This window comes from Hevea brasiliensis, chromosome 14 (genome assembly GCF_030052815.1).
Source record: "Hevea brasiliensis isolate MT/VB/25A 57/8 chromosome 14, ASM3005281v1, whole genome shotgun sequence".
Classification (NCBI taxonomy): domain Eukaryota; kingdom Viridiplantae; phylum Streptophyta; class Magnoliopsida; order Malpighiales; family Euphorbiaceae; genus Hevea; species Hevea brasiliensis.
Genome location: NC_079506.1, coordinates 31,743,508 through 31,768,234, shown reverse-complemented (window position 1 = coordinate 31,768,234; position 24,727 = coordinate 31,743,508). Strand labels below are relative to the sequence as shown.

Here is a 24,727-nt window from a genome sequence, read left to right as displayed (position 1 = left end):
GCCATCATTATTCACTGAAAATCTAGGTTTCCTGCCATCCCGAGCATCTTCCATCAATTTCTAATACTTTTTATCATTTTGTGCAGCCATTTTAATCTGATCAATTAACATCAGTTGCACTTGCCAAGTATCTACCATCTGTCCCTCACCATCAATTTCCAAATTACCATGCAATGTCGTCAACTCATGCACCATAGACAAAGGAGAAACCCTTAAACTAGCCATAGTCTTGCGACTTAAGGCATCTACTACCACATTTGCCTTTCCTGGCTGGTAGTCTATTAAACAGTCATAGTCTTTGATCAATTCTAACCATCTCCTCTGTCTCAAATTTAATTCTTTTTGTGTACCCAAATACTTCAAGCTCTTGTGATCTGTGTAGATGTAGCATTTCTCCCTATACAAATAGTGTCTCCAGATCTTTAGAGTAAATACAATAGCTGCTAGCTCCAAGTCATGTGTAGGGTAGTTCCTTTCATGTGGTTTCAGCTGACGTGATGCATAAGCAATAACATTTTGGTCTTACATTAGTACACAGCCTAGCCCATTATGAGCAGATACAATGTGCCCCAAGAAAAGAAATTTCTTTCAGCCAAAATTCATACTTTGATAGCTTGGCATATAGATGTTTCTCCCTTAGAGTCTGTAGCACAATCTGCAGGTGCCTGTCATGCTCCTCTGCATTCTTGGAATACACCAAGATGTCATTAATAAACACTACAACAAACTGATCTAGGTATGGCCTAAAGATAGTATTCATTAGGTCCATAAAAGCAATTGGAGCATTGGTTAACCCGAATGGCATAACCAGAAACTCATGGTGGCCATATCGAGTTCTAAAAGTAGTTTTTGGAATGCTCTGCTCTTGCACCATCAATTGATAATACCTTGATCTTAAGTCAATTTTGGAGAACACAGCTGCACCCTTCAACTGATCAAACAAATCATCTATACGGGGCAACAGATATCTGTTCTTTATTTTTACCCTATTCAACTGCCTGTAGTCGATACACAGACGGAGAGTACCATCTTTCTTCTTAACAAATAACACTAGTGCTCCCTAAGGTGACACACTAGGACAAATGAAGCCCGTGTTATTCAATTCTTGCAACTGCACCTTTAACTCCTTCAACTCGGCCGGTGCCATTCTGTACGGAGTAATAGAGATTGGGTCCACACCAGGCATAACCTCTATTTCAAACTGCACTTCCCTTTCCGGAGGTAACCCTAGTAATTCCTCAGGAAACACATCCGAAAAGTTACATACAGTAGGAATATCCCTCACTACTGGACTCCCTACTCGGGTGTCTCTCACATGGGCCAAATATGCTTCACACCCTCTTCGGATCATTTTTCTAGCTAGTGCAACTGAAATGAGATTTGATGGCAATAATTGTCTCTCCCCACGTATTACCATATCACCATACTGAGGGAGGCCAAAAGTGACTGTCTTCAGTCTACAGTCAATTATAGCATGATGCCTGGTTAAACAATCCATGTCCAAAATAATGTCATAATCTCTGAAGGGCATTTCAATCAAGTCGGATAGAAAAGTATGTCCTTGGATCACTAAAGGACAATCCTTATACATTCTGTTAACCCTAACCTCTTGTCCTAACGGACTAGTTACTAACACTTTAAAATCCATTTTCACACAAGGGACAACAATAAAACCAATGATGCTGGCACTAACATAAGAGTGTGTAGAACCTAGATCAAACAGCACATACACATCTTGTTTAAAGACAGAGAAAGTACCAGCAACTATGTTAGAAGTTTCAGCCTCTTCTAACTGCCGCATGGTGTATATCCTAGCCGGTGCACTACTCTGTTCAGGCTGGCTGACTGTAGCCTGACTGCCAAAAGTACTACCCTTGCCTCTTCCTCTACCTCTACTAACTGTCTACGAACCTCTGGAGGTAAAACTCTGAACTGAGCCTTCAGCTGTTGTAGGTGGTGTAGCTCTATGAGCACTGTAACTGTCTACACAATCTTTGGCAAAATGGCCAGTTCCACCACAATTGTAACAGGCTCCAATAGCTTTGTAACAGACCCCTCCATGTACTTTTCCACATGTTTCACAAGTACGGACTAGGGTTGTTTCTCTGGATGTCTGCTGGCTAGGTCGGGGTGGTCTCTGTCCTAAGGATCTACCTCTACTAGACTTGCGAGAACTGAATCTCCCAAAATGTTTCCTCTTTCCTGATCCACTATCAGGAGCTTGACCAGTAGTCTTTCCACTTTTCTCTTTCTCTTCTGTACCCTTTTTAGGTGCCCCTTCCAATTCAATTCTTTCCAGCTCCAGGGCTTGAGATATCAGTTTAGAGAAGTTTTCATGTCTGAACTCCACTATTTGCATCCTCAAACTAGGCCTTAACCCGGCCTCAAAGTGTTTATATCTGTCTCGAATTGTGGTAAGCAAACTTCCCGCATAGTGACTCAGTCTAGAGAAGTCCCTCTCATACTCTGCTACAGTTCTATTCCCTTGCTTTAAATTTAGAAATTCTTGTAGTTTCATGTCAACATATGTGTCAGGGACCCATTTCTGTTTGAATTCCCTCAGAAAGTCTGACCAAGTCAAAACAGGTGGCTCTACTAGACTATGTGGGATAATCTTCCATCACTCATAAGCATCCCCTTGTAACAGAGAAACCAAGTATTCAAACTTGAGTTCTTCTGTGCAATGTAGTTTTTTAAATACTCTTTTCATTCTTTCCAATCACTGCTCTGCTTCCAAAGGGTCCACTGTACCCTTAAATTTAGTAGCCCCAAATTTCATCAGCTTATCATATTGCCTAGCTGGAGGCTATGGCTGCACTGCTGGTGCTTGGGTTGGGGCTTGGGTTGGCATATTTCTAGCCATTTATTTGAATAAGGTAGCCATTTGCTAAGCGAACTGAACAGGAAACTGCGGCATGAGTGGAGCTGGTGTAGCTAACCCACTAACATTTTGGAGAGCTGAGGCTTCCCCCTGTGCCTCAGCCTTAATAGACTGCTCAACTGAGCTATCCCCTTCTTTCATATCAGTTTACAAAATTTCTACTCCCTGGCAACCAACACAAGGAGAATTATCCCCATTAGTGCACATTCATGATGTAAATGCATCATATGTATCAATTAAAGACACTTGAGTAGTTGTACTAATAAAGAAAATAATTCAAATTCATAATTCAAAACTCATTCAAAACATGGCTCTGATACCACTAAAACATGTCACACCTTATCCCTCCGTAAGGCATAACATGATCCCGTACTATATCTAATGAATTATTGAACTTCGTCTACCGGTAACCCATTAAATATACTACAAGGGATTTTAAACAAATTTTTATTTACTTTAAAGTATGGAGGTAATGAGGATCGAGTAATAAAAAGCCTTTAATTAAGGTTTAAGTCATAAGAGAAAATTTTGATTTATTTGGGATTTTCGAAAATTTTATAAAAATTTCGGTAGAATGCCGTCTATAATTTGAGAAAATAGTTCTTCAATGCCTGTTGAAAACACTCCCAATATTTAATAATTCCATAACTCTAATTAATCTCAATAAAAACCAAGTTCTTCCAACACCATTTCAAGCAACTCAATAGTATTTCATTAAGTTTAACTCATATATAAAATTTACAATTCCAGAAAAGAAAACAAAATATTAATATTATTACAATTTTGATTGTACAACTGCTCGACCAATTCAATAGATATATATGCACAAAAATTTACATAAAAAAGAAATTTACAAGGGTATAAAGTGTTATACCAGTACAAGATCCAAAAATAAATTTTTCCCTACAGCTATAGCAGCTCACTCCGCTGCTTTATCCTTCTCCCTATCTGCAATAGCAAAACCAAGCATCGCTGAATAAATTTGACTAAATGGTACATACCTAAAAATAATTAAAACTCATTATAAAAAACAATACATCAAATCATAACAAATCAAGATTTTAAAATTTTCAATTCAATAAGAACCATTTGTCTCAAATCATATTTCACAATTCACAAAGAATAGGTGTTGCCAAGAACACACAGTCTAAACCATGACACAAAATTTCACGATCAATGCCGTGTTGTACACCATGACAAAGCAAATCACCTCATTAACCATTATTAATGAGGGAATGGCTAGCTAGCTAATGAGTACTCATATAGTTTTACCCCACTAACCGTTATTAATGGGAGACATAAGCAATTTTAATTATCAAATCCCAAATAAGCAATTTTAATTATCAAATCCCAAATAAGCAATTTTAATTATCAAATCCCAAATAGCTGTTACTACTGGAGAGTTCTGAATGGGACTGTCATGCTAACTGTGGTTTAAAAATAATTTCATAAAATTTCTATTCAAATAATTGCATTTCAATTCACATAACACATTTCATTCAATGAAATTTCCCTTATAGGGTTGGCAACACATAATTTATAAAATTCAAAGAAAAATCATAATTGCATCCAAATAGTTTATAATCACAATTTATTCAACTCATTTACAAAATTAAATTCAATTGAGAAGCTTAGTTGTGTACAAACCTCTTTCGCTTGCTTTACTTCAATCCCCTCTACTTCCTTTCTTGAAAGGTTCTTTTTCCACTGAAACACAAAATTAAAGTGTTTCGATACCTATCCAAATCATTTCTAGTAATAAGTCCAACAATTGAATTTTGCACTTTAAATTTACTTATAAAGTCCCATAAATTGAGTTCTTTGTATTTTTTGCTATGGTGATTACTATTCATTTAACTAGTTATGGAAAATATTGACTTTTTCATAAATAATAGGTATGCTAGTTCTAATTACACCCACATACCACATTTTGGGTCACTATTGTGTTGGCATTGGTTGCCAATTAAAATTCAAAGCTCATTGGAAAAAATTCCAAAAATTCAGTTTTGGTCACTTGGATTTACTGTTCCATTGGATCTTTCTACAGTAAAAATTTAGCTAAACTTTCTTCATCAAAGTTGTTCCTTAATGTCATAGCTTTAATTTCCATTTTGAATCACTCCATTTGGAGTTTTGTAGCTCAAGTTATGGCACTTTTACCATAACTGGCCGGATTGGTCAAATTCCAGAATTCTAGGCAACTTTTTGGTTCTGATAGTTTTGATGATTTAAATTTGGTTGGCAATTTGACTAGGTTATGATCAGAATTTGAGTTTGTGTCCCCCATAAAAGTTGTTCTACTATGTCTAAGCTTTCCAATGGTTTAAAAATCAGGTCATTTGGACCTCTCTACACCAAGTTATGACCATTTGAACATGTACTATTCATTTGGCCAATTCTGCCCAGTAACAGGGTACCAAATCTGGATTCAAGTAGATTTTAGGTCCACTTGGGGTCAGTTTTTTGGCAAGGTTTCTACACGAAAAATGTTGCATTATGACCCTATTTTCATCTCCAATTGGCCTCACACCAATTGGAGCCACAGGATTCAACTTATAGTCTCCTAAATGGACAAAGGTCAAGCTGCCAGAATTTAACCTTACCATATTCACATCTCATTTCAATTCCATTCATCACTTTGCACTTATACGCACCTTAATTGACCAAATTGAACATCACCAATACCAATTGGTCATCAATTCTCAAAAATCCCCAATAATCACCAAGAACCCTAATTTTTCAATTGCTAAAATTCATGAAATTAAAGTGTACAAATCATATCTACTTACTCAATTAAGCCTATATACACATTTAATTCTATCACTCTCCATCAAACCCTAATATCTTTCAGTTGGCCAAAATTCTTTCCCAAGTTTTCATGCATGATTTTCTTAATTTTTTCATATTATCTCTACTTAATCATCCTTAATTTCATGCCTATATTGTCACACCTTACCCTTCCATAAGGCATAACATGATCCCGTAGTACATCTAATGAATTACCGAACTTCGCTTACCGGTAACCTATTAAATATACTACAAGGGATTTTAAAATAATTTCTGTTCATTTTTAAATTGGTGGGTAAATTTTTTTTTTCAGATATTAAAAACTTTTATTTGAAGTCCAATCATAAATCAAATTTTTAGATATTTAAAATTTCTGTAATTTTTATAAAAATTTCGACAGAGTGCCATCTGTATTTTGAGAAAACAGTTCTTTAAAACCTGAAAAGAAAAATACTCCCAATATATTTTCTCAACCACAACTCCATTATTCAATTTCATTTCACAAATCAGCACATACAACCCAATACACAGTTTGAATTAAATCAAACATTGAAACATCTCATTAAGGTAACAAAATTAATATTTATATTCATGGGAGTGTTAGAAATTTAGTAGTACAAAACTTTATAAGTACATAAAATCTCAAGATAACATTACAATAATTTGTATTTGATTACATTTCAAAAATAATACTACAAAAGAGCTGATGCAACTGCTCAAATGAAATTACATACATATAATTACATAATTATATCAAAATCTAATGTATAAGGGTATACCTATGATATACCCGAAGATAGTCCCACTGTCTTCAAGTAATCTCACTCAGCTGCTCTATATTTTCTTTCACCTGCGACAGCATGCAAAGCTATCGCTGAGTGGTGAACTCAGTAGTGCACAAACTAATAATTTAAATTTAATACAAGTTATGCTTTGACAACTCATGACAGATAAAAATTTAAAATTTTTAAATTCTTCAAGATTCATGAGATACAAAAATCAATATTTTCAATCATGCAAATTATTCATTTGAATAACATTTTGATCAAATAGTAACTATTTATCTACATTTCTTTTAAATCATGAAATGATACAACATTTTTGAATCACTGAAAAATTATTTATTTCGACTAGAATTTTTCAAATTATGCATAATTTAAAGGGCGCTGCCAACAATTCACACAGTTGAACCCATGACACAAAATTTCATGATCGATGCGGTATTGTACACCACGACAAGGTAAACTCTCCCAATAACCGAGGCTAAAAGGGAGGAGCAAAGACTAGCTAGTATTTATGAGTACTCATCCAAACTCTTCCCCAACTGACAAGCCAGAGAAGAAGGAACTTACCCCATCTAATGGAGGAGATATCTCACTAGACAAGCTAATTAGAACACAAAGCATATTACCATGTCAACTGTGGTTTCAAATTATATTCAAAACAATTTCTATTCACAAAAGTATTTACAAACCATTAACATATTTAATCATTATAAATTTATGCTCAAGGTTGGAAATACATCAAACTCAAAATTTACAATTCTCAAAACCATGCAATAAATCCTTAAATGCATAAAAAAATTTATATTTAATTTATATAATTTCATTCAACAAGTTAAAGTTCTCAACACAACAAAAATCATAAAATCATACAATAAACTTATTCAAATTAATTTGGAAGTGAAAAATAACAAAAAGAGTAAGTTGTGCACAAACCTCTTTCGTTGACTTGTTTTAATCAAATTTCCTTTCTTCCTTCGAAGATCCCTTTTCAACTGAAACGCAAAGGTTTAAAGTGTTTCAGTATCCATTCCAAACCATTTATAATAATTAAATTCCACTAATTCATTTTTGCATACTAAATTTACTTTGTAAGTTTTCCCCTAAGAATTGAATTCTTGTATGTGGTATGTTATAGTTACTATTCATTTGACCAATTGGTCAAAATGTTGACTTTTCTATACTTACTAGATATGCCATTTCCAAATACCCTATAATACCACATTTTGGGTTTTAATTTTGTTGGCACTGGTTGCCAATTGAATTTCAAAGTTTCTTAAGTGAAATTTCAAAATTTCAATTTTGGGTACCCAAGTTTACTGTTCTATTGACCATATCTACAGTGGAAATTTGGCCACACTTCCTTCATCAAAGTTGTTCCTTAATGTCTTAAATTTAATTCTCTTTTTGAATCACTACATTTGGAGTTTTGTAGCTCAAGTTATGCCTATTTTTCTAAGACTGGCCGGATTGGTCCAAACCCAGAATTCTGGGTACCATTTTGGTTCTGGCAGTTTTGAGTAACCAAATTTGGTTGACAATTTGACTTAGTTATGGGCAGAATTTGGGATTGTGTTCTCCATGAAAGTTGTAGTACTAATGTTATAGCTTTCCAATGGTATAAAATTCAGGTTATTTGGACCTTCCTAGACTAAGTTATGACCATTAGAACAAGTACTATTCTTATGGTCAATTTTGTAATGGTCAATTTTGTACAGGGGCAGTGTGCCTAATCCAGATTTTACCTAATTTTACACCAATTTGTGTTCAGTTTTAGGGAAAGGTTTCTTCACCAAAATTGTTGCATTATGTCTTAATTTCCATCTCCAATTGGCTTCACACCAATTGGAGTAATCAATTTTCAGTTATGGCCATTTGAGTTGACCAAGGTCAAACTGCCCAATTGGGGTAGCATCACATTCACCATTTCAATCCCATTCCAACCATTCAAACACATTCCAAATGACTCCAATTGACCATTTCAAACCTCATTTAGGTCCAATTGCATCAAATCCCAAAATCTCTAATTTTTCCCCCAAATTCTCATGGTTCAAGAACCCTAATTTATCAATAACTCCAATTCATACAATTCAATGTTCACATCATATATTCAACATTACACAAGCTCTAAATCATATTATAACTTCATCAAACACTTCAATTCCCATCAACCCTAGGCTGGCCGAAATTCATGTAGTCCTTTAACATGTCATTTTGTTTCATTTTTCAACAATTTCTTACTTAGTTCAATTGCCTAAGCATGAATATAAAGAGGAAATTGGAAAATTCATCACTAACCTTTTTGTTGGATTTTCCAAGTCTTTATTTCTTTAATTTTTCCTTTTCTTTCTTGCTCCAATCTTCTTTTCAAGACTCAAAGACAATGTTTAATTAAGGGGACTATGGGATTTATGGCTAGAATGAGAGTTTATGAAAGCTTGAAGGGAGCTTTCATGGTGGAAGAGAAAAAAAAAAAGAGAGAGAGAGATGAGAGAGAAGTGAGGGATGGCTCAAAGGAAGATGAAGGCCCCTTTTTTTTTTAATTTTATCTTTTAATTAGTGGAATTTATCCCCACAATTTCATATTTTTAAATATTAATATTTATGGCATCATGCTTATGTCACCTTGATGATGTCATAATGTTTTATTTTCATTTTGTTCTCTTTTCTTTCCATGACTTCTTCACTTTGATTTTAATTTTCAATATTTTAATTTCCTACATTTTATTGGATATTTAGGCCAATAGTCACCTTTAAGGGTGAATTGATCAAATTGCCTCTCGCCGGTCTGATTCGATTTATCAATAATTCTGTATTTCTTCTGGAATCCTGATCTAATTATTTGATCTGGTTCTCTACATTTTTCTGTGATTTTCACATTTTCTCTAGCTTCGCAATAATTCTTAAGCCTGCGGTGTCACAATGCCCCGTACGAAAATAGAGTTATAACTGACTTCGCAGTCACTTCCCAGTACGGTGACCCATCACTGTGACCATAGCTCATTTAACCTTTTATGCTTTATTTTTCTTATTTTCATTCAACCTTTTTATAATTGCTATTAATTTTTATTTATAGCTTTTCTAGGTGACTTAAATATGCTTCTAAACATCCTGACTGTCCGGATAGATATCGATCGCCGGACCAGTAGACTATACGTGTTGTCTACTATGAGGGTGTTACATATATACTTAATCTAGCAAGAGGAATGACTTACCTTGAATGGAGCTCTTCAATCCTTAACTTCCCTTACTTAGTTTTTGAATTTCTCTCTTCAAATCTTCAAATCAAGGTTCAAGTTGTGATTTTCTACTAATTTGGTGGGAAGTTTATAAAGGGAAGATAGAGATTCAAGCTTGAGCTTGAGTGGAAATGGAGGAAAATTGAGAGAGAGCTAGAGAGAGAAGGACCGACCACTTTTAGAAGGTTGAAGAAGATAATTGTTTTGTCTTTTAATCCATTTTTGTCTCTTGTATATTTGTAATTTTATAATTTAATTAATTTTAATTTTAATTTTTTTGATTATATTATTAATTATGTCATAATTACCTTAATTTCTAATTTCTTTTCTCTTGTTTTTCTCTTTTCTTTCATACACCTCTCCTCTTTTAATTTATTTTTCATAATTTTAATTTCCTACATTTTAATGGACATTTAGGCCAAGAGTCACCTCTAAGGGTGAATTGACCATTTTGCCCTTTATCGGTCTGATCAAATTCTCTAGTAACACTGAGTTACTTCCAGAACTCTGATTCAATTGTTTGAGCTTATACTCTATTCCTTTTTGTGGTTTTCACCATACCATTAAACTTTGCAATTATCCCTAGGCCTGGGGTGTCACTGGGTCCCACACATAATTACGGCAACAATTGAGCTCGCAGTCACTTCCCGGTGCAGTCACCCATCGCTGGAACCTCAGCTCATTTAACTGATTATTCTTTCTTTTCTTATTTCTATTTCACTCTTATATGATTTCTATTAATTTTTATTTATGACTTTTCTAGATGATTTAAACATGGTTCTAAATATTCTAACTATCCGGACAGGCACTAGTCACCGGAACAGTAGAATGTATAAACTATTTAATATGGGGGTGTTACAAATGTGTTAGCTCTGACCAGTTATATATGGAGATAGGTGTTAGTCAAGATGGGATCCGTTAACCTAAGTAAATAGAGACAAAATCCTATGTCCATTTAATGATTCTTGATGAATTCAAGTTTCTGGCCAGGACAGATAGACTTGGCTAGAAAAGAGTTTCTAATAGGAAAGTCTTATTAATCAAGAATTGGAATTAAAAGAGGACATATGATTCCTAGCAAAAGAGTTTGACATGAACCATGACTCTAGATTAATAAGAGTTGGGATTTTTTAGTGGAGAGATTCTAGTGCATAGTACATACGATCAAGGTTCATGAATTGGAGAATTAATTCAGAACTAATTGGGTAGTCATGGTGCATTATGCTAGATGTCAATTATGATTTATGAAAACTTAAATAAAAAGAAAATTTCATTTTAAGTTTGGAATGATTTCAATAATATTAAGGAGATAATATTATTCTCATTGCCAATTAGTAATAAACCTAGTAAGTCACACACATAAGAGCAACTTGATCAAAGCAAGAATTAATTTGATTAATCAATTAATTGAATTAACAAATTTAGTATGCAATTAGATTACAAAGTCCCTAGTATGACTTGAAACTAAATTTACTCTTGGAAGTATTCAAGTTAATATTTAAAGTGTTTAAATATAAACTTTAAGAATTAAGCTTAAATGAAGAAAAAGATTATGGACTCGGTCAAAATTTTACACAAGTTTGACTTGTCAAATTTTGACAATTTTACCATTTTGACTTGGTCAAAAATGGGAGGAAAAATCTAATTAATTAATGGTTAATTAATCAGTTTAATTAGTATTTAGAATATTAAATAATTATGTTTAATTTCCTTGATTAGTATTTAAGCATGACAAGTATTCCAATAAGAGATTGAAAAGTCATTTAATGGTTAAATGAGAAAGTGACACTTGGAAGCTTATTATTTAATTAAGATAATTAACATAAATATAAAAGAGAAGGGAAAGATGATTTTTCTATCTTCTTCCTCGTTGCGTTGTCCCATTTTCTCTTCCATAACCAAAAGAAAGCTTCTTCTTGCTTGCTTGAAATTCAAAAGCTACAAGTGTTGTTGATCTTGAATTAAGCTTAGAGAAATTGTTTCTCACTACTTCCTATTACTTGGAACCAAGAAAACTCTCTCTTCCTTATGTTGGCTGCCCCATTTGGAAGTAGAATCAAGAGTTTTTGCTTGGATCAAAAAGCTTTGATCAAGGGGCTTATGTGGACAAGTTAGAGAGCTAACACTTGGTATCTTCATTACTCGGATTAAGTGGTTAAAATTTGATTCTGTGCCTTAAGGGTGAGTTTTTCTTCAAAACCTTAACTTTGTAAATTTTAGGGATTTGTTTCCTATTGGCTAATTAGGCATGTTAGTAATTGATTGGGGCCTCGTCTAATTGTTTTGCAATAACATGAAATGCTTGTATGCGTTGCATAAAACTTAGGGTTATGAAAATTTTTAAATGGCTAACTTTGCACCTATAAGTGAATTATTCCAATTTTGGTGCATTTTTCTTTCAGAAATTGTATAAAAGATAAAATTGCAAGTCATTGTTTTGAAATGCTTTATATTCTACCTATAAGGCTGCATTCAAGAATTTTCAAATTTCAAGAATTGATTTTAAATTTTGGGTATATTTACATCTAATTTGAAATATTAGGATATCTTATTTAAAATTAAAATTGCAATATGATATAGAAGGTTTGACTTTTTTTGTCCAATAAGCTTTAATTATATAACATATAATTTATATTAAATTAGTTAATTAAAACTAAAAAAATAATTATTAATTAATTAAACATATGTAAATCATATAAAAAATAATGAATGAAAGTCCATTTCAATTTTCTTATAAATATAATTCATTTGAGTAGTTACTTTGTTGATAAAATTAACAAAACTAATGGAGATGAAGAACAATTACAAAATTAATGTAAATTAAAATAAAAAGATATTATCAACTATAGGGTTGATATTAGTGGTAAAAAATTTTATATTTTTTAAATAAGGTCGATTATTTAATTTTTATAAATGAAGAAAATTTTCATCGGGAACTTTTTATTCCTATTAGGCCTCCGCACGAGTAGAATTAGACTTAACTCAATACATTAGAAAATATATGTGATTTAATAAATAAATAAATAAATATTAAAATAATTTATTATAATTTTAGTTACAATTATTTATAAATAAAATTTTATTTTTAAAATAAAAATTTAAAAATTTAAAGAAGAATAATGGAGTTGTTGGGACTTGGGAGGGCCATGGCCGCCTTTGTCCCAACATAGCTTTGTCATTGCTGACAACATAGCTGTCACTTCTGGAATGAGATGCCGTTAGACATTTTCCCTCTAGCTGACAATTCAAAGGTTGCAGACGCCAAAGGTCATCCACTCCTTACCAATTCAGAACGTGACATATTTTGAGCTTGAAATGGTTTGCAAGGATCCACTAACTCCTCAACCCACGACTCCTAACAACTATTGACGTGGAGCAGCGGTCGTTGTCGTTAAACAATGCATCCAGCTGTAACGAGGAAGAATCCTCAAAGTCTGAATGGGTTTCACCTGAGCCCAAAGCCCAAATTGACTCGGTTTCTTCTGATGGTAGCCCAAGTTTAGACGGTGACATACCTCTAATTTCATAGTAAATAGAATTCTAAAGCGGCGAAGTAAATCCAGATCTGTTGTTGATTTCGGGGATCTCCATCTTCTCGGTGGGAAAAGTAAGCAAGTGAAAAGCAAGTCAAAATTGCTCTTTTATGCAACGGACTGTGATATTCAAAGAATGAACCATCTTCTCCTGTCCGTCAATCCAACCAAAAGGTGTCCAATTATAAGTTGGAGACACCAAAAGCGCTGGTATATCGCCATGCCAAGATTAATACGATGCCAAACCATCAGGCTAACAATAGAGAATTGTCCAATTATAAGTTGGAGACGCCAAACCGCCGAATGAAGATGGCCTCAGCTGTAAATTTAATTCTCGAGAATAGCGTACTAATAAAGTTCTCTCTATTGTTCATGAGCATGATTAGAGTGTCCATGGTTCTCAGTTATGGCATTCTCACACCCTGCATATCACTGTTATTCACAGTTGAATGTATTAAGGAGGATGATCCTAGTCTTACTGATAATGCCATCATGTGGATTTCAGTGGGAATTTTGATTTCCTTATTTCAAATTCAGAGGTTTGGAATAGATAAAGTTAGGTACACTTTTGCTCCACTTCTTATTGTTTGGTTTGCTTTTATTGCATTTACCTGGATTTTCTATATACTACCTGCTATGGATAAATATATGAAATGACAAATTAATTAGAAAATGACACTTAATAGAAACATAAAAATTAAATATTATGGGACTCACTTATACATATTTAATTTTTATTGACTTGTCATTCCATGTAGAATCACTGTTATATTATTTAATTTCTCATAAGGAAGGCCATAAATCCTTACCGATATTGAGAGCATACACTTACAAATTTGTTGATGGAGGGTACATTCCTTGTGTCCTTTGCGTTCATTGTGGTGGCCATTATGTTCATATGTAACTATTCAAAGGGAGGTGGCATCGCTGATCATGCACAAAGGGATGGTGGTGTTTATCTAATGGGTGAGAGCCTTGTGATGGCTGCATAATGGTTCAAAATTAGTGAAGAAATTAACTATATACCACCTCTACAATCGGCTAAGCAGGTGTGTGAGGCAGCCTGATGAAGTTTTTCTTGGTTCCTCGAAAGAATTTTCTCAGAAAAATGTTAGGCCTTCGTTGGTAGCTTGGTGGGATCTCTTCGGAACAAAGTTGGCATTTGTCAAGTGAGATCTTAGAGGAACAGATAGAACAGTATTGTCGGTTGCTTGTAATTTTGCTCTGTTTTGTTCTTTCTCGTTTGATGAGTCGGTAGCTGTTGATTAGGCTGGATTTTCTGTGAGTTTGTCTTCTGTTTTTGGTGTAAGATAGAGCTATTTCTCCTCTTCCTTTTCATTATCATTATAAATAAATTTTTTGCCTATAAAAAAATATTAAGCATATTTAAAATTTATAAAATCTTGATATGTCACAGATGTGAGATATCACAATTTCTTGACTTAAATTTGTGCTTGCTACTGTTGTATGCAAATGCAATTCTCATCATGAAGCTTCTTGTATTGAGCTTTCGTGGCTAGGGCAGCGGGAATATGTTCTGGGCTAGGCTTGAATTCTGGGATTTTTCAAGAAACCTCATCGTTATGTCATCTGTTTTTTTTTTTAATAAATGTATATGAAAAATATGGGTGTATAAAGCTATGCATCACACGTGTTTGATGTGAAAGTTGTGGTTTCTTGAGTGTGCTTCTTGTCGGAGAGAGGAGCTCAATTTCAAAGGTTATTTTATTTTCATAAGTCAATTTTATTTTAAAACTTAAAAAATTGTTAAATTCATTTTAAAAAATCCTCATAATTTATAAATACAAAAAATTTATTTTTTTATCCCTTTTCTAAAAATAAAATTACCATTTTACTTCTCTTCCTTATCTTGTTGTATCTCTTTTTTCCTTTTTAATTTTTTATGAGCAAATTAAATAATAATTATTTATTAATAAAATTTAAAATTGTTTATTAATTTATACATTTTCTATAAATCATTATTTTTTATGATTAATTAAAATTTTATTAAATTTTATATAATTTATAAATATACCACACCAAAATCATTATATTTGGAGTAAAAATTTTGACTCAAAAAATTATTTATTTATTTTTATATATTTTTAGAGATAAATAATTATTTGTCCTATTTATTATTGTCTCTACAAATACATTTGCTATATTAATAACCTATAGAGATTAAAAAAAAAAAATTATCTCCCTTTCCATTTTAACAAACTATATTATTGTTCCTAAATCTATTTTTAAAAACAAATTAAATTTACTTTAATCATCTATACTAAAATTTGTAAATTTACTTTTAGAACCAAATAAATTTATCTCAAATAATATTTTCTAAAAATAAAATATCTTGTCATTATATATTAGTTTCTTTATATAAATAATTATTAATATAAATGCATTTATTTATCTTTAATAAAATAATATTTATCTACTACTATGATTTAAATGAAATTTATTTAAATTACTAAAAATAATAAATATTATTTAAAATAAATATATATATATATATTTTTTAAAAATAAACTATAATTAGCACGCCCGTATTTGGACCCACTTTTTGCTTGAAATGTTAAGAAAAGAGAATTGCTTTTTACAAGAAAATCATCACCCTCTCAAATCCTTAAAAAAGCAATTTAAATAATGTGGAACATCACTTTTTTTTTTTTATAAATTATTAATTTTTTAATTTAGAATTTAGAATTTAAATTTTCAATTCATCATATAATGTTTTACTATAACAAAGAATTAATAATATATTATATTATATAATCAAATTTTATTATATTTATTATGGTACTCATATATTTTTTAAGAACAAATTTAATTAAAAATAAATATATTAATATATGCATAATTAATAAATTTAAATCATCCAAATATTTATAGTTTAATGGTGAAAGTGTTTTTATCAAATTTTTGAATTTTTTCTTAAGAAATTAATAACACTTGTTATCTCAATGATTAATAACAATTTGTTGGTTAAAAGCTTTAATTACATAGATTAAAACAAAAATATAATTTCTTTATTTTAATATATAGAAACATAATACAATACAAGTATATATGTATATGTATTTACATGTTTAATTTCTAAAAATCACATTTTTATTTAAATATATATAATTTATACATACTTAATGCACTATATATTATATATATATAAACTTTTTAGAATGAAAAAGGAATTTTTTTTAGTAACAAATTAAAAAAAAAAAAACTTAAAACTTCTTATACAAATAAAGTTAATTTTAACGAATTAAAAATTAACATTTAGAAACTAATAAGTTATGCCTCAAAAAATTAATTATTAGAAATAAATAACTATACATTTAGAGACTAATAAGTTTTTGCCTCAAAAAAATTATTATTATTATAAACAAATAATATAACATTTAGAGACTAATAAATTTTTATCTAAAAAAATAAGTCATTAAAAATAAATGATATAAAATTTAGAGAGTAATAAAATTTTGCTTCAAATAATAGTTATTATGAACAAATATCTTATTTGTCTCAAGGTGTCTCTAAAAGACAATATTTTAGTAGCGATGTATTTAAATTTTAGAACAAGATGTTATTTTTCATTAGAAAATTAATTTCAAAATTATTATTTTGTTTCAAAAATAAATAAATTAAATTTATTTTAACATTAATTTTTTAATCAAAAGTAACAATTTGATGTGAAGTTTAGATTTGCTTTTCAATTTGTAGACATTATAGTTTAATTAAAAAAAATAAAATAATAAAAAAGTTAATAGAAAATATAAATTAATAAATAATTTTAATAATAAATTTAGTGAAAAACTTAATTTTATTATAAATAATTATAAATTAAATAATGAATAAAATTAAAATAGTAAAATTTTAAAAAAATAAAATAAAACTTCATATTATTTTCTATCAACCACATGCTTATTTATTAGTTTTTTTAATTACTTTAAAATTATTTTTTCAATTTATTTATTTTCATTGAAGTGAGACCAATCAATACTGTGACATCCTCACTTTACATAGTCCGTACATTCTACTGTTCTGGTGACCATTGTCTGTCCGGACAGTTAGAATGTCTGGAACTATATTTAAACAAGAGTGAGGAGTCATAAATAACTCAAATAATAGTAAGAAAAATTAAGAAAAAAATTTAAAAATAAAATACAACAGAGTTAAATGAGCCGTAGTCCCTAGCGATAGGTGACCCTAATGGGAAGTAACAGTAAAAGCCGTTAGCAACTCTAAACCCATGGAAAACCCTGTGAAATAATTTTTGGGACTCCAAGGAAGGATTATTGAGATTTCGATGATAATAAATTGCTAAGAAAATACAAGAAAAATTAAATCAATTGATACAGACAATTTTAGTCTGTTAAGCTAAACAAATGGCATTTTGGTCATTTCGCCTTTAGAGACGATTTTTGACTAACTTGTCAATTTAAGTAGGTGAATTATATAACCTAAAATATGAATTAATATTGATGAGAAATTAATTAAAAATGAATAAGAGAAATGAGAAAAGAAAATGAAATTTAATTTGATTTATGACATAAGCATGATGTCATAAATGAATAAACTAAAATTTCTAACTAATTAGAATTAGCCAAGCCTTTTAAAGGTATAATTATCAATATAAATTGAGACAAAAATAAAAAGATTTTTAGCTTCATCTTCTCAACCAGCCAGCCACACTTCTCTCTCAACCTCCATGAATGTTGTTTCATCTCTCTCTTCCATTCCCATGATTCACACCACTAAACCCTAAATTGCCTTCATTAAAACTTGTCTACACCTCTTGGGAAAGTATTTGGTTGCCAAGAAAAGCCAAGAAAGTGAAGGATTGAGAAGTGAGAAATGCTCATTAAAAGGTTAGTGCTATTTCTCTTTACTTTGTCTTTAGGTTTCATGGTAGGAGCATGAATTGAGTTGGAAATTTAAGGAATTGAAAGAATATACCTATGTATGGACCAACTTCAATTTTTGGTAGCTTTGATGATTGAAGTGTTTGATGAGTTTTGAATGAATTAAAATTGTTCATGGGTAGCTTTGAATGTGAATATGAGACATATAACGTCAATTGTTATGTTTGAAGTAAGATTTAAGAATTTGGGAATTAGGGTTTGAGGAAGAATTAGGGTTTTCCAAATTGATGGTAAATTAGGGTTCTTAAGGTCACTTGATGACCAATTGGCATGATTGGACCTTAATTTGGGATTAAATGTGGCATTGGATTGTGAAATTATTGAGCTGCCTTGTGGCTGTGAATCTGCACCATTGGAGTCTAGGGTGTTTGGATAGCTCTAATTGGATTTGTATAGCTTCAATTGGTGCAAGGCCAATTAGAGGTGAAAATAGACACATAATGCAACATTTTTTGTGAACAAACCTTGCCCAGAAAACCCACTTAAGTTGACCTAAAAATTGCCTCAATTCGGGTAACACATAAGCTGTTCCTGGAAAATAACTAAATAAATAGTGTTTGTTCAAACGGTCATAACTCAGTGTAGAAATGTCCAATTGACCTGATTTTTATATCAATGAAAAGCTTAGACGATGTAGAACAACTTTCATGAAGAATAGAAACTCAAATTCTGACCCTAACCAATTCAAATTGCTAGTCGAAATTAGGACACCAAATTTGGTAGAAGTTCTGCCCAGAAAATCTGGGTGAGGACCAATCCGCCCATTTATGGTAATTTGACCATAACTTGAGTTACAAAACTCCAAATGGAGTGATTCAAAAAGGAAATTAAACAAGACACACTAAGAAATAATTTTAATGAAGAAAAGTTAGCCCAATTTCTACTGTAGAATTGTCCAATGGAACAGTAAACTTAGGTAATCAAATTTGAAAATTTGGAAATGCATCTAGGGGACTTTAAATTGCAATTGGTAATTAATACTAACAAATGTAAAACTCAAAATGTGGGATCTTGGTGTAATTAGAATTAACATGTCCATTAAGTATGAAAAAGTCAACATTTATGTTTGAATAGTAAGGTGAGTAGTAACTACCAAAACCTAAATTGCTAATGGCACCTTACTTACATGATTTAATGTATACTTAAATTGTGTGAATAGGTAAATGGGATTTGTATTCTCATCATAAATAGAACTTAGGGGATATTGTTAACATAATTTGAAATGTGGTTTGTAAATTAATATAAATAAAAAAATATTAAACCTAGGTACATGTGAAATGGTGTGATAAATTAGATAAGAAATTGTAAATGATAAATAGATGATATGATTGATAAATTGTGAATCATATAAATGAAAATTTTGACTATACGCATTAGGTGAAAATAAGTTTGGATATTGTATTTCCACTAGAAAATAGAATTTAAAATGTTACAACAAATATATATATATATATATATATATATATATATATATATATATATATATATACACACACACACACAATGGAATATATAATGAAATAATAAAACCTATTAACACTTAATGGTATATGAAAGAAATTAAGGGAAATCATAAATACTTAGCAAGTACATTACTTTTGAATTGTGAATTTATATAAATATTGTAATAAATATATGAATCAAATGATTATGTGAAGGAGACATTAGTTCTTATTATTGGAGAAAGGAAAAATGTTTTGAGTATAATAGTACTTGAGAACAACTGATGTGAATTGTGATAATTAGGATAATATAATAAATGTATAAATTATGAGGAATGCATAAATTATCTATAATTGTGACCTAAAAATTTATACTTCTAATAGGAATAGAATTAATTGTTATAAATTGTAATTGAAACTTATAACGAAATAATGATATAATAATACATATTAATGCTTAATGGTACTAATATGCCAATTTATTTCCTAGACACGTGTGTAAGATTGGATAGATCAGCATGCCAATAGAGTATTATTTTAGCAGTATTGCATAAGGCTTTATGTCTGTATTTCTGGCTTTATGCTCGCATTCATGGCTTGTATGCCGATTATCTGATTATCTGTTACCATGGCTTTTTAGCCATACTGATTGCATACGTGGTTGACATTCCGTATTTCACGTCCCATGGTATGACGGCCTGAGACACCACAGTGTCCAGTGCCCAGTGACCCGCTTATCCAGTTTAGTCAGCCTGTCATAGGTTACTTGGGCAATGAAATAAATTAAAAATATTAGAAATTAAATAAATGAGTTAGAAAGACTTGAAAAGAATTAGTTATAATTAAGAAGAATAGTTATTATGAAATGATCCAAACCACATAAAAATTGTTAAGTAAAATGATGAAAGATTAGCAAAAATAGGTATAACTTAAATAAATATTACAAATGTACCTTCTATAACCATATGAATATAAACTTAGTATTTTTTATTAATTTTGTATATTGTATATTATTACTGTAAATTTATGAACTAAACACGTTTAAAAAGAATAAATTAGGATAAAAGATAGTAAATATTAGAAGTTTCACACAAATTAAATTAGTTCTTAATTACCCAAATTAGGATTTATTGCTATCTTTGTTTGTATATTATTTCCTTGTTATATTATTACACCACTAAGCAGAAATGCTTAGTGCGATGGATTGTTTCCTCGCGCAGGTATTGAAGATAAAGTCCAATAGACATTAGACTGAGATTTTGGAGTCTGGATCTACAAAGTGTCCAAGGTTGTCACCTCCTTAGTAATGCATGTATGATAGGGCTCACAAAAGTCATATTATGTATTTTGTGCAGTATAATTAGTTATTATATTGTAATATAAATTATGGAAATGTAATAAATTTGCATATCTTGTAAATTATGAATTTATGTAATTAGTTTGTAAATTATGTAAATTAATGAAATTTGAGAATTTTGATATATGAGTTGAGTATGAATGTAATTGTATGGAAATGAATATGGGAACTGAGATACATATATGACAAATGAAATGATAAAATGGATATGATGAAGGTATGAATGAAATGTTGAGTTGAACTTGTGTTGATTCTTATTGGATTTGCAGAGATAATAATTATATTAGGAGTGTTTTAACAGGTTTTTTGAAGAACTATTTTTCTCAAATTTTAGTCGGTACTCTGCCAAATTTTCTAAAAAATTTTCGAAATCCCAAATGAACCAAAATTTCAGTACGTAACATACACTTCATTAAAAGCTATTTAATATATAAATTAAGAACTGGAAATAGTAATAAGATAAGATAAGATCTCCGGCACACTGTGTGACATGCCTTATTCAACTACACTGTAGACAAGTGAGGGGTGTCACAAATACTACGTTGTGTAGGAGTTTAAAATTTTTAAATTATTATTATATAAAATTACAAATTATTTTTTTTTATTATATATAATTTTTGTATATGTTAATTCTATACAATTATTTAATTAGATATTGTTAAAAAATTATCCAAGCAATAAATGATATTTTAGTTTTATATTGAAAATTTTTATGCAATTTTTTCTATTATTGCTATAAAAATATAAAAAGAAAATGAGTATGCATGTACATAAATTATATAGAGAACATGAATGGGCGTGCATGCAAGAGATATTGAACTACTTCTCTTTTTTCATTATTATTAGCATGTGATCTTAAATAATAGATAACTAATGGTAATAATAAGGCTAATATATATATATATATATATATATATATATATAAAAGATGGGTGAACATGTAAATAAGGATGTGCATACCATTCATTTTTTTCTTTCTATGCATCTTTTAAATAAAAATGAATGGTATGCACATCCTTATTTACATGTTCACCCATCTTTAATATATATATATTATATATATATATATATATATGTATATATATATATATATATGCATTGAAATTTTACTTCACTATTATTAAATAATTTACGTTAAGTAGTGATACACTCGAATTGTATAGATGTTTTTAAGCACAATTGTATACTATCTCATAGCATTTAGGTAAGTAATCTCATGCATAGTAGTTGATTTCATTAGTTTTTATAATTTCTATTGTCAAGCACTTAATTTCATATTTTCTACATCATTTTAGGTGTTTGGGTGAAGCCCCAGAGTATAGGAGTGTAGAAGGGAAGCTTGGAGAAGTCAAAAGACTCAGAATTTCTGCTGATACAAAGTACACGGGCCGTGTAAGCATAGCCACAGACCCGTGTAATCTTCTGCCATATGAAAACCAGAGAGCCAATGGAGAAACAGAAGTGCACGGGTCATGCAATTGGACCCGTGTAATCTGCAGGGACCCGTGTAAGTCTCTGCCGGGCACAAGCTTGAAGAACTTTCTGAGAACAAAAGTACACGGCCCATGTAACTAGGCCCGTGTAGCCAGCGCAGACTCGTGTAAGTCTCTGTGCCAATGCAAGACTCCACAATTTCACTCCAGTAAGTTACACAGCCCTAGGCCGTGTAGTGACACACGGGCCATGTACCATGCGGTAGCCAGTTTTTAAACCCGAATTCCCACTCTTGTTTACACATTCAAATCAGACTTCTAAGGCTTTTGGGACTTAAAATGACCTAACCCTAGAACAACTATTATAAATAGAAAGAAAAAACATCCAAAAAGAGGATCATTTGACAACACTTTTTAGGAGTTTTAAAGAAACTCACATTCTGCACTCTCTCTAGCCGTCTTGAGGAGAAGAATATCAGTATCAAGAGAAGTTTTCCAGCTGAAGTTCCACAAGATCAAAGCTGCAAACTCTCTTTGGTTCCTTCATTCCATCTCCTTAAATGGATTTTTATTGTTTTATTTCTTCTATATGATTTCTTTTTACTGTCTTTACCTTTTTATCATGATGTTTGCTGAACTCATGAGTGAGTAGTTTTCATATTCTGGAATTGGGAGAGTAATGCTTGTAATCATTGTTATGGATAAACATTAAGTTTTATTTATTGGATTTGAGATTTGTTCCTTGATTTAATTTCTTGTGATCTTAATGCATGCTATGTGCCGGTACCCACTTAGTATTGATTGTAGATATTAATTGAAGGACTGAAAGGTGAAGATTAATATTAGAAAATCAAGATCTTAAACCTAGGAATTCTGACCTAGACATAGGCTGATACCTTTGTGGAATTTCAAAATTAGTCAAAGACCTTAAAGGAATTTGATTAATTTGATCGCCATAAAAGTCGGGTTTAAGTTAATTAAAATACACCCTAGGTGCCTTGAGAGAGGACTTAGGATACCTTAGAACTGATTTCCATCAAGGCAAACAATTCTCAATCTAGTAAATAAACAAGATAACATCCATAGTAAAATTCAAGTGTGAAATCTTAATTCTGAAATTGTTCCAAAATAGATTACTTCATTTTAAGTTTATCATTTTAGTGTTTAAAATAGACAACTTTCATTCCTTCATTGTTCGATAGCCTAAATAGTCAAAATTACCATGTAGATTGGTACTTACTAATCAAATTTCTCGTGGGAATGATACTTTACTCATCACTTTATTACTTGTTAGTGATTCGTGTACTTGTGGGGTTGTAAAACCAGCGAAATAAGTTTTTGACACCGTTGCCGGGGATTTTGGCTTTAGTAATATCGAGCGATAAGCAATTTAGCTGATTTAGGCAATTATATTTATTATCTAATTTTATTTGATTTGTTTTATTTCTTTTCTTTTCTCTCAGGTGCCTGATCTGGTATATGACCAGAACAAGGCCATAAGAAGAAATTTTATACTGTGATCCGGAGATAGACAGAACTCTGAGAGCCATCAGGAGGGAAAGGAAACATCAAGAGCACGATCAAGAAGATCCTGAAATTTCAACCATGGCCGATAATAATGACAGACCAAGACTCTTGAGAGACTATGGAGCTCCATCTGTCCAAGGATTTCAGCCCAGTGTTATTAGACCCACAGTGAAAGCCAACAACTTTGAATTAAAACCAGCATGGCTTCAAATGATTCAGCGAACCTAGTTCAGAGTTTCATCAATAGAAGATTCACACTATCACCTCTAGTGCTTTCTTGCCCTATGTGATACATTCAAGATGAATAGAGTTTCTAATCAAGCCATAAGACTCAAAGCATTCCCATTCTCCCTTTGAGACAGGGCAAGGAAGTGGTTACTTTCTCAACCAGTTGGAACATTCACCACTTGGGAAAATCTCTCACCAGCTTTTCTAGCAAGGTATTTTCCACCTACAAAGACTGCAAGGCTGAGGCTTGAGATCAACACCTTCAGATAAAAGGAAGGTGAATCACTCTATGACGCATGGGAAAGATATAAAGACCTGCAGAGGGAATGTCCACACCATAGCATAAAGGATTGGCTATTAGTACAAAATTTCTATAATGGGTTACTACCTTCTACAAGAAGCACAGTTGATTCAGCTGCAGAAGGTGATCTAATGGAGAAAACAGTGACACAAGCACTTGAACTTCTAAAGAGGGTTGCATACCATAATTATGAGTGGTCAAATGAAAGAGGAAATGCAAGGAGAACAGTAGGGGTCCTGGAAGTGGATGCCCTAAGTATGATAAATGCTCAATTTGATCAGCTCACAAAAAGACTCAA

The 24,727-nt window shown here is 31.3% G+C and overlaps 1 protein-coding gene and 1 non-coding gene across 2 annotated transcripts; one reads left to right on the top strand and one right to left on the bottom strand.

The window, feature by feature from the left end:
- The first annotated feature begins 12,689 nt into the window (after window positions 1–12,689).
- On the top strand, window positions 12,690–14,718 carry LOC131173143 (potassium transporter 5-like). Its single transcript, XM_058135003.1, has 2 exons — window positions 12,690–13,782; window positions 14,272–14,718. Exons 1-2 carry the CDS (start codon window positions 13,460–13,462, stop codon window positions 14,393–14,395), a joined length of 447 nt encoding a protein of 148 aa, XP_057990986.1. The 5' UTR covers window positions 12,690–13,459; the 3' UTR covers window positions 14,396–14,718.
- A 9,647-nt stretch (window positions 14,719–24,365) lies between these two features.
- Window positions 24,366–24,472, bottom strand: LOC131173554 (small nucleolar RNA R71). The gene has a single exon (XR_009143870.1). It is a non-coding gene; the product is annotated as a small nucleolar RNA R71 (small nucleolar RNA).
- Window positions 24,473–24,727: the final 255 nt, after the last annotated feature.